The 10,544-nt window shown below is 41.1% G+C and overlaps 1 protein-coding gene across 1 annotated transcript; it reads left to right on the top strand.

Annotated features, from left to right (window-relative positions):
• The first annotated feature begins 1,797 nt into the window (after nt 1-1,797).
• On the top strand, nt 1,798-4,946 carry LOC103996262 (trihelix transcription factor DF1). Its single transcript, XM_009417150.3, has 2 exons — nt 1,798-2,815; nt 3,078-4,946. The coding sequence occupies exons 1-2, from the start codon at nt 2,208-2,210 to the stop codon at nt 4,555-4,557; spliced, it is 2,088 nt and encodes a 695-aa protein (XP_009415425.2). The 5' UTR covers nt 1,798-2,207; the 3' UTR covers nt 4,558-4,946.
• The last annotated feature ends 5,598 nt before the right edge of the window (nt 4,947-10,544 follow it).

Below are 10,544 nucleotides of genomic sequence, written 5' to 3'. Positions count from 1 at the left end.
AGATAATACAAATATCCTTTAATTTATTTGACATATATATATAAGTAAGAATTTGATTTATTATTGTCAACAAATACACCGAAATTGTGTATGTGTTTTTCTTTTTAGAATGTATTGGACCAACTTAAATCGAATAATCATATTCCAAATGAATATGAATATAATAAATAAATAAATACCTTAGTTGGATTTAGAGTCAAATTTTAAGTATCTAAATTGTGAGTTAGAATGGAATACATTAAATGAAGCTTTTTGAGGATTTAATTTGACACATTTCAACTAATTATGTTACTCCCAAGTAGGGGTTGGGATACTTTCTAACACAAATGTAAGTACTTAAGTCGAATTGAATATCTAAATGGTTAATCGGATTCAAATACAATTTAGAAATATGTAATTAGTTATTATCTTTATTATTTTGCTACCGATATTTATTGGAATAAATTTGTTTTCATGCTTTAAGCTTTTTTTATTTTTATTTTTTCAAATATTTATTTTACGTTTACAAACATTTATCACATAATGGAGTTTTCTGTAATAAAAAAAAGTAATTAATTTATCTAACATATATTTCACCCAAAATCTTGTAATATCCATAAGTAACAGATACTCAAACATAATCAATCATCAAATGCATTTAGGAAAATGCTAATGTATGATAATCGTAGTGCAAATTGGTTTGCATCGAGGAGCATTTTAAAATAATTTTTTATTAAAATATAATACTATTTATAAACGATGAGTCATCGTACAATAAAAAAACTTCGATTGAGATTTAAGTCATAAAAATAATTTATATTTATATTTAAAAATAAAAAATTATATATATTGATCTTCCTTAATAAGATTTTCGACTCTGTTGAAGGAAATCCTCTATTCTGTTAAGAAAAATCTTCTCGTCTAATCTGTATAAATAGGAGAGGGACATGTAAATGTATTCAAGCTAAAACTACTTCAATAAAACTTTTTATCTTTTATTCTTTTCATTGCAAGAGATTAGCAACATAGCAAATATATGATAACTTTTTAATAATATATATATTGTATTAATTGAAATTTTACAGACAAATGAGGTGTGGCTAAGCTTCACATCATATCATTATTTGAGCCATCGCTCTCTTAAACTCGTAGGTAGAATACTCCACCTACCCATCGTTTTCCGAGTCAAAGAGGACCATCGGACGCAACCCATCATTCTCCACCTCATCCTGTGTTGACACGTGGCCCATCTTCTCTTGATTCAGAACTTATTTCATTAATTATTTAAATAATATGATTATTTATGCATTAATAATATGGTAAATATTTCACGGATTAACTCATTTTAATTCAACATCTGATCATCTGAAAAAGATTTATTATTATTATTTATTTTTAAATCATCGAATCTTTATTTATTATTATTATTATTTTTTTTTTACGGAAGTCTCGATCTAAAATTTTTATATTCGACGTCCAACATTTGACATAAAACTAGACATGTATTGGATCAAAATCCGGAGGTATTGTGCAACTAAAATATAGATTACTCGTACATTGCTAGATTTATAGGGAATTAAGATAGCTTCTCCCAATAAATTACTTACTGTGATCCAATTCCCGTAGGTAAACTACGTACGTAGGTAAGCTGAACATTTTGAATTCACGGTTCTGCCCTTAGGAACGTGCATGGCACGTGGGTGGTGGCAGGACCATCGAGTAATGCCGCCTGGACCGAGATGCTCATCCTTTTCTTCAGGCTGACGTCACCCCCAGTACCATCGCTTTAAGCTTTCTATCTACCACTCGGCTCACACACACTCTCTCTCCTCCCAATAGCCTCTGCAGCAGCTGCAGCAACTGTTGCAGTGAAAGAGAGAGAGAGAGAGAGAGAGAGGAGAGGTAGGACGACCTCCTCCTCCTCCTCCATCTCCTCCTCCTCAAGGGTTTTTAGGTTTCCCTGGCCTACCTTTCGAGGAAGCTCAAGTCAAGTCCTTTGTGATTTCCTTTTCGAGTGTTGCTATTGCCTTTCCACCCGAGAGAGAGAGAGAGACGGAGAGAGACAACAGCACACGAGCAGAAGTGCAGCTCGACATCCTGCAGATCTGAAGGTGTTCTCATGGAAAGAGGAGCGTTCCCTATTGACCCACGAGAAAAGAAGCAAGTGATGGAGAGAAAAGAGTAACAAGAATAGAGTGAAGGAAGAGAGAGAGAGAGAGAGAGAGAAGATGCAGTCAGGCTATGGAGGAGTGTCTGAGATCCAAAAATTCATGGTGGACAGCTGCGGCTCCTCGCTCTTCTCCATCTCCTCGGCGAACCCCACAACTGTCGGGGCAGGCGCCGTCGACACCCCCACCACCGACATCCACTCCGCGGCCCTTCACCCCCTGAAGTACCATCCCCTCCCTCAACCTCACCAGCCGCAACCACAGGCGTCGCCGCCGCTGCCTCCCCACTTCTCCCACTTCCACTCCGTCTCCATCACCCAGCAGCTCTTCCATCACCCCGCCCACCAGTTCCAGCTCTTCCACCCTCAGCAGCAGTACCTGGAACCAAGGCAGCTCATTCCACAGCACCAGCTGGGCCTGGATCATGAGCCGGCTCCGGAAAACTCCTCGTCGCCAACAAGAATCATCCCCGGCAGCAGCAGCGGCGGAGGGCCATCATTTCTGACGGCGGCGATGAGCTTCAAGCTGTCTGTGAACGACAGCAGCGGCGGCGGCAACCGGGAGGGGATCAATGACAATGACTCCATTTTGCAGGGAGATGATGGAAGTGAGAGTCGTCTCCACCACTGGCAGAGAGAGGACGAGTCTTCCATCAAAGAGCTATCATGGTAATTGCTGTATGGCAGTCCTTGTTAGGTCTCCTCTCGCATGCAAACTTAGTTTAGCACTCTAAGAGCTATCAGTTCAGCCCTAATTAGGTTGAAGGGAAGGAAACCTATACATCAAAGAGAAATGATAAGAAAAGACTAGCTGATGATTCCTAAGACTGATGGAAAGGGGAAAAGAAGCTTAAAAGTGCGACTAGAAAGATATCCTTCATATCATTTGGACACATTCCTAAGCTCTCTACTTATGTTGGAACAACTGCAGGAGGCCACTGGATCTGGACTACATCAACAGGAACCACAAGAGGTGCAAGGATAAGGAGGCCGAGACCTCAAATAGCAAGCACTGCAGGAAGAACAAAGAGGTGGACGAGACAGAAGATGTACAAGTCGCCGGTGGCAGCAACTACAAGATCTTTAGTGAGCTCGAGGCCATCTACAACAAGCCTGGGGGTGGAGCCAATCAGACGGGCTCAGGTTCCGCCCTCACTGGTGATGAGGCCCCTCTCTTGCATGCCACCACCGTCGCCGCCCCGGGGCCACCTGCAGCCGATGAGGAAGAGGAGGCGACGGCCAAAAAGTTGTCTAAGGGAAGCGGAAGGCGGAGGAGGAAGTGGCGGCAGCGGCAGCTGAGCTCGGTGGCTGCCTTCTTTGAGGACCTCGTGAAGCAGCTCATGGACCACCAGGAGGGCCTCCACAGGCAATTCTTGGACGTGATGGAGAGGAGGGAGCAGCAGAGGATCAGCCGCGAGGAGGCGTGGAGGAAGCAGCAGGTGGCGAAGTCCAGCCGCGAGGCTGCCACAAGAGCCCAAGAACGCGCTCTTGCCTCCTCACGCGAGGCCGCCATCATCTCCTTCATCGAGAAGTTCACCGGCGAGAGCCTCAATCTCCCTTGCAACCTCCCATTCCCGTCCCACATGCCCGACACTGACGCCGACAAGGAGGACCACACCAATACCCCCAACAATCTCCAGATCGAACCCTCCTCCGACACCTTCAACAATGGCGATCCAGGTAGCTCTAAGATGTCCTTCAACACAAGTAGATGGCCGAAAGCGGAGGTGCAGGCACTGATCCGTGTCCGGAGCGGGCTGGAGTCGAGGTTCCAGGAGCCGGGGCTCAAGGGCCCACTATGGGAGGAGGTGAGCGCCACGATGGCCACAATGGGCTATCACCGGAGTTCCAAACGGTGCAAGGAGAAGTGGGAGAACATCAACAAGTACTTCAGGAAGACCAAAGAAAGGGGGAAGAAGCGACCGCAGCACTCCAAGACCTGCCCTTACTTCCAACAGCTGGACCAGCTTTACTCCAAGTCTCTCAACACCAATCCTATCACTTCCACCTCTTCCCCTGATGCAACAAATGTGAGCACTATTGCTGCTGCTTCTGGCGCCAATGAGGGCCAACGAAAGGACAACTCTGAGCTGCTCGACGCGATCGTGGTGCCGGCGGATCACCAAAGCTTCAGGTTCTCCGATATGGCCGCTTTAGGATTCGATTTCAACAGCAGAGGGGACGACAGCGATCAGGCTGGTGGTGGTGGTGGCGGAACTGCTGCAGAGGGCCCTCTCGAGCCTCGTGTCAGTGAGGATAATAACGACGAGGAGGATGACGATCAGGGAGGCGGTGAAGAGGAGGGAGAAGACGAAGAAAGGGAAGGAGACATCCAACGGCTGCACCAACTCGATCAAGAGGAGGAAGACCTACATGACTCGAGCCTCTTCTTCCAACGCCTTCGATCCTGATGGCCTCCTCTCTTCTCCCAAGTTGCATGGCTTGATGTCTTTTTTGAGGTCAACACCCGTTTGGAAGTATAAATTAGCAGTACTAACTAGTTTTAGCAGGTGAATAATCATGGGGTGTATGATAAACCTATCATGCAGAAATTATAACTGTACTTTATCCTACCCACTGCCACTTTCCTACTTTCTCCTCCATCAACACAGGGTTCAAGACATCGGTAATATCTCCCCCTTTTTCTTTCTGCCTTAGGGTTTGATTTCCTATAGCTGTGTGCCGCTGCTGAGCCCCCATCATGTCGAGTAAGACCAAAGGTGTTCATTGTTGTATGGCAGGACCTTTGTTTTCTTCTTATAGACAATTGAGGCCTGTCACTGTTGCCATGACATGGAAATTTGGGTCTTATGTGTGCAAATCCTGTATCCAAATCGCAGCATATTATATATATATATATATATATATATATATATATATGGTGGCAGAGCAGAACGGGACAGCTGCTTATTCTCTAGCCATGCATGCATGGTTTTCTATTAGGCTAATGCTGGGGTGGTTGGTGGGGTCTGTATGACATGATGAGAGAGGGTTTCGATGAGGAAGACGGGAGGAGTACTTCCATGGCGGTCACATCCTGGCTGAATGAATCCAATTTAATGGAAATTTCAGAAGGAAAACAACCCATCTCTATCTTCTTCTCTTCCTCCTCCTGCTCCTTCTGAATACGGTTTGGAGCTCGCAAATCGATGGTGAACTCGTCTTATAAATGTTCTTCTCCGGTGTGCAGCTTTTGGGACTTCAGAAGCAGAAGAACAAAGCTGCTTTTCCTCTGCAGGTCTACCATCAGAACAATGATGTAAGCTGCAGCAGGAGAAGCAGAAAAGATTAAACGCTAATCCAATCAGCAAACTCTTATGGAATGGTAGAGTCAAAATGGCATGTGTGCCTCCTCCTCTTCAAAGTTGTGTGGTGGACTATGGCTTTCTTATGGGTTCTTTCTTCAGCCTTCCCTGTCAAAGGACTGTAGACATTACAAAGCTGGCATCGACATGCGAGAGGGCGACTTCTTGGTTGGATGGAAGGAAACACAACCAAACGCTCCCCATGGTTGAGGAGTTAATGTCACACACACACACACACACACACACACTCTCTCTCTCTCTCTCTCTCTCTCTCTGTCACTTACGTATATTGCTTTTCTCAGCTCTATTCAGAGGCTTTGACGTTTAGATTTGGCGTGCTGGTAGCCTTCGCCATCAGCCCCATGAAGGAAGCTGGTCACGTTGTCAGTGACGACCAACTCAGTTGTGGAAATCTGAGGATGGCTATAAAAATGGAGCTGCTCTTGAAATGGTCACCATGTTCAGGGCCTTTGCAGTGAGGAGTCAGGGGACCAACAACAATGGTGGCAAGCATGCATGTCTCATCAACCAGGTAGGTGCAAAGTTGATGCTGGATTCTTCTAATTTGGATACAAGATGATCAATATATATCAGGGTTCTCATGTTATTAGCTCATTTTAATCCACTGTATAATGCCTGACACGCAAATCAACATATTATTATATTTTAAAGATTATATACAAACGATAAATGGCGAAGAGACCCAAATCATTCAAGTCTATAAAATGACATCTCAATCATATCACCATCAGAACATTAATAATATAAATACATTAAAATATATCCAACCATTCAAGCGGGTCTCTGTTCCCTCTTCACAGCCCAATGCCCAGCCTCGACCCTGAGCTCGACTTCTCGGAGTTGCCGTGCTCTGTCACTGGGTATTAACAGCCATGCCTTCACTGTTCTTTGAATTGGTGGTCTCATCTTTGCTTATAGTTGTTCTATGGATCTGTTTTCCTTGATCACATGTAGTTTTTGATAGATCACAGTACTGACAGGTTGATGTAACTTAGGCTAAACCTTCTAATTCTGGTGATCATCTATATCCAATTCTGGTGATCTCTAGGCAACACTTCTGCTGACTGGAATTGATTGCTGGAAAATGATGGATTTAGAGGAATAAATGCACTTATTTTCTGAAGACAGGATGTTTAACTCCATTAACAGAATAGGCTACCCATTTCTGCTTGCATTGTGGATGCTGGGAAGGAATATACATTGGCTCTATGTGCCCTCTTAAGCTGCCACAGCCTCAACTGCATCAGTCTGAGCCTACCTGTGTATGGTGTGAGATTCTTGTATGTGGCAGCATGAGAACAAGTGCAGAAATCACTCGTCAACATAAATAAGAGTGTACAGCATTCCATGATTAATGGATCATGTAGAGGGCACTATTAAGAGCTCTCTTTTCTTGCTTGATATGTATGGCAGAAACCTGCATCAAGAACGTAAATAACTTTTCGTTAGAAATGTTGGCCATAAACTTGTTGAGCCCAAACCATCGGCTCTTGCAATTCCATTCATCTTTATGTTCCATCTTCACTTGCCTTTGTTGTCAAGATTAAGCCGGGGGATTATAATCTTCCCCATTCAAGAGTTTATCGTTCTTGTTAAGAACAAACATAGTCCAGAATCAAAACCACTTTACAATTATGACATACCTCCTTGGCCCCCATATGAGGTAACTTATTGACTCTGGGTATAAATCACTGGCTCAAAATGTTTAGGTTCAAATTAATAATAATAGATTCATCTAACCCAAGTAGGTTAACTCTTACCCCAATTCCGATGAAGGACTAAACATGGTATTACATGTTCAATTGACTTCTTGTTGCATAATCCATTTCTACCCGATATACATATAATGTAATTAATCCAATGTCAGAAAATATGCAGTTTAATTAAATAAGACAACAATCCGAGACTGCAAAGTGAAATCAAGGTTAAACTGAGAGTTTCCTCCAACCTTTTACCTTCTCTAGAACTAAAAGGTATATATCAGAGTTCAATTTCGATTCCTTCAAATTTATGCATGTGCAAATGCATTGTTCTATGCCAACACTTATCCCATCTTTTCTCTGGCTTCCAAAAGGTTTTAACCTTAGATTAGATTGCAACTCCTAGCAGAATGACTCCCTATGAGACCATCATCTTACAACAGACCTCTCTCATCTCACGTTTAAGAAAGTATTTAATATGCTCCAACCAGTGTCGGCAGCACAAATCACATATCTCATTTGGAGTTCTCAAACCTGATGAGTCAGTGTATCATCCATAAAGATGAAACTTGGTGTTAAGGAAATGTCTCTATGTGTGCCAGTCGAATTTTTCTAGGAAAATGATAATTGATAAACAAACAATTCAAGAATGACATAAAGAACCACGAGATTGTGCATAATACGAACCTTTGATTGATACCGAGAAGCATCTGCCTTTGGAAGTTCAATAGTGTGACCTTTCATGGCTGAAGAAACATCAAACAGTCGTTTATCAGCACATAGGTAAAGATATAAAAGTTATGTTAGTACAACTTATCCACCACTTTGATGCAACAACGAGAACCACTTACACATGATATTTTTTTTTTTCTGATATGAGTAGCAAAATCTAATTGCCTATGAATTAGACGGCCTTCTTCCCTGAAATAAAATAACCATAATTATGAACCACAAGAAAAAAAAACGCAAAGCATGTGCAAATCAGCAACAAGGGGAAGAAGAGTATGCCAGACATAAGTCTCTTCTGCCCTCTTTTACTATCTTCTATTGCCTATGGAGCCCTATCCTGAACAAGGTACAGAATGTTACTTGTAACAAATCTTGAATAATCTAATCGGAGATTAAATCAACAAAGAATATGAGGATCATACTGATAATTAGACTCCATATGTTAGCACAATAATTTCTGTTGACGACAGGGTTAATGCATAACTCGTTAGGCCTACCCAAAATGGAAGCAGAAGAAAAATGGCCAGTCCATCTGGTAAAAGCCAAGTATATATTCATGTTTGTCTCATTCCAAAGCATAGAAGTACAAAAATTATTCAGATCATCAGTGCAGAAACAACAATTTGTAACAAATAGAGTTTACTCTCCTATCAACAACATGAAATAATAAGCTCTTCAAGATAAGGAGCCAAGAACCAACTGGTACATAACCATCTTGTTGACATATTACTAAAGTTCAAAAGGACATTGACATATGAATGCAATTCAGATTTAAGTGCAAATGATACGACTTGAAGAATATAAATGAAAGTTCAAAATGTAGTTTTTCAAGGCATATGCATGTAGCTTTTTCTGTTGCCCGTCTAATCGATTTCATTATTGGATGAATAAAGCAAAATACAGATTGCTTTTTGGGAAAATTTGGCAAGAAAGAAGCCAGAAAACAAAAGAAGAAAGAAAAGAAATGACAGACTCTAGGAGAAAGGACTGAGATGAAAAGTGCTGTTGTTGATTTCTTTTCAAATATTCCAACAGTGCAATGAAAAATGATTCCCATTGAAAGAGAATGTTATTTGCATGTCAATAAGAACCAACAAAAAGGAACTCAGAACGTAGAAGGGCAAATTGAAAGTGGAGAAGAGGCAAGTTGAGAATGACAGATCAATGGTCTATGCATAATAATTTTAGAGAACACAAATGGAGATGACAGGCTATTCTTTTTTGCTGAAGATCTCCCAACTCTGTGGTCTATTTGGCTAATCAAATGAAGATTTTGCCATTAGAGGAAGTTAAGCAGCACTGGAGAACTGGGGGCAGACGGCAGGAGCAGCACATCATTCCTCTAAGCTGGTAAAGACCCATGTTTGCCCGTCCACCTCTTCCATGCTAACATAATCAATTGCATCAATCCTAGCATCCACACCTGTGCATCTCCTCCATAGGAGATGGACACAATTATCCATCTCCAGACATGTTAAGTGACATTATGTGGCACTTGTTCAAAGATACAATGTCAAGGTAAGGAATAAAAATACATGCACACTAAGATCTAAACCCTTAGCACTAAAGACGAGTAAACACTAACCATGACACCAAATTATACGGTGATAATGACATCGACAGCAGACAAGAAAAAACTATTTTGATGTATGCTCCAGGTAGATGACATAGCGACTCATTGCGAATGCATTAAACAAAACTGATTGTAAACAAGTATCTGAAAATACGTCTATAGCAACTATAAGATTTAAAGCAAAAGTATGGTCAAACATTTCAGAAGTCATCCTGGAGAAATAATCATAGATGAAAACAAAAATTAGGTAACATTAAACACGAATTAGTTGTTGTTACTTATAAGCTTATGGAAAGAAAAGGCAAGGCTTTTATGCTCTACTTGGCTAAATAGAACCCCTGCCGCAGCAAAGACTGGAAAAGAGTACCACAAGTAACCAGAGGTTTCACCACAGGAGTTACCTCCAACTTCCTGCTTTCATTCATCATGACATTCACTGAATCCTGCATTTCCTTAACTTTGGCTTGAGCACTGCCGAGCAAAGACAAGAGAAAAACCAAATAACTTTGGCCTGAGCAAATGTGAACAAGAACTTCGGAAAAACTACATAATGAAGTGACTTATATCATCTTATGAAACATATATAGCACAAATCAAACTGAATTATAGAAATACAAGTAAATAAACAAGCAATGGAAGTCTAAGTTGTGTATACCTTTTTAATCATGCTAAATCTGTACAACAAGTTTGGAATTATTTGGTCACTAGCACAACAAGATATCGAATGCAGCTGAATATAACTATACCCAACATTTTACTGAAACCATGCCTCAAGTGATGAGTGTCTTATAAGCTTATCTTAGTAAAAATTTGGTATTGAAACGCCATATTGATCAAGATTTTCCAAATATCCATCTTTCAATTAAAAGTTTACATTAAATTTTATTCTGGGTCAAACAAAATCAGTTGTGCATTCAAGTATGTTATACATAATCATCCATTCTATAAATGTGTAAATTGACTCTTGCAACAAAAAGTAAAACCAAACTTTTAAAGGAAAATGCCAAGAGAGACAGAAGCAATCTTCTGAATAGCAAGTTTAAGAAACACAGACACTAAAGAAGATTGCT

The sequence above is a fragment of the Musa acuminata genome, chromosome BXJ3-1 (genome assembly GCF_036884655.1).
Source record: "Musa acuminata AAA Group cultivar baxijiao chromosome BXJ3-1, Cavendish_Baxijiao_AAA, whole genome shotgun sequence".
Classification (NCBI taxonomy): Eukaryota; Viridiplantae; Streptophyta; class Magnoliopsida; order Zingiberales; family Musaceae; genus Musa; species Musa acuminata.
This window is presented reverse-complemented; position numbering and strand designations above follow the sequence as displayed.

Coding starts and splice junctions, on each gene's coding strand:
- LOC103996262 (XM_009417150.3), top strand. CDS start 2,208: ATGCAGTCAGGCTATGGAGGAGTGTCTGAGATCCAAAAATTCATGGTG. Junction 2,816..3,077: donor TCCATCAAAGAGCTATCATG/GTAATTGCTGTA, acceptor GAACAACTGCAG/GAGGCCACTGGATCTGGACT.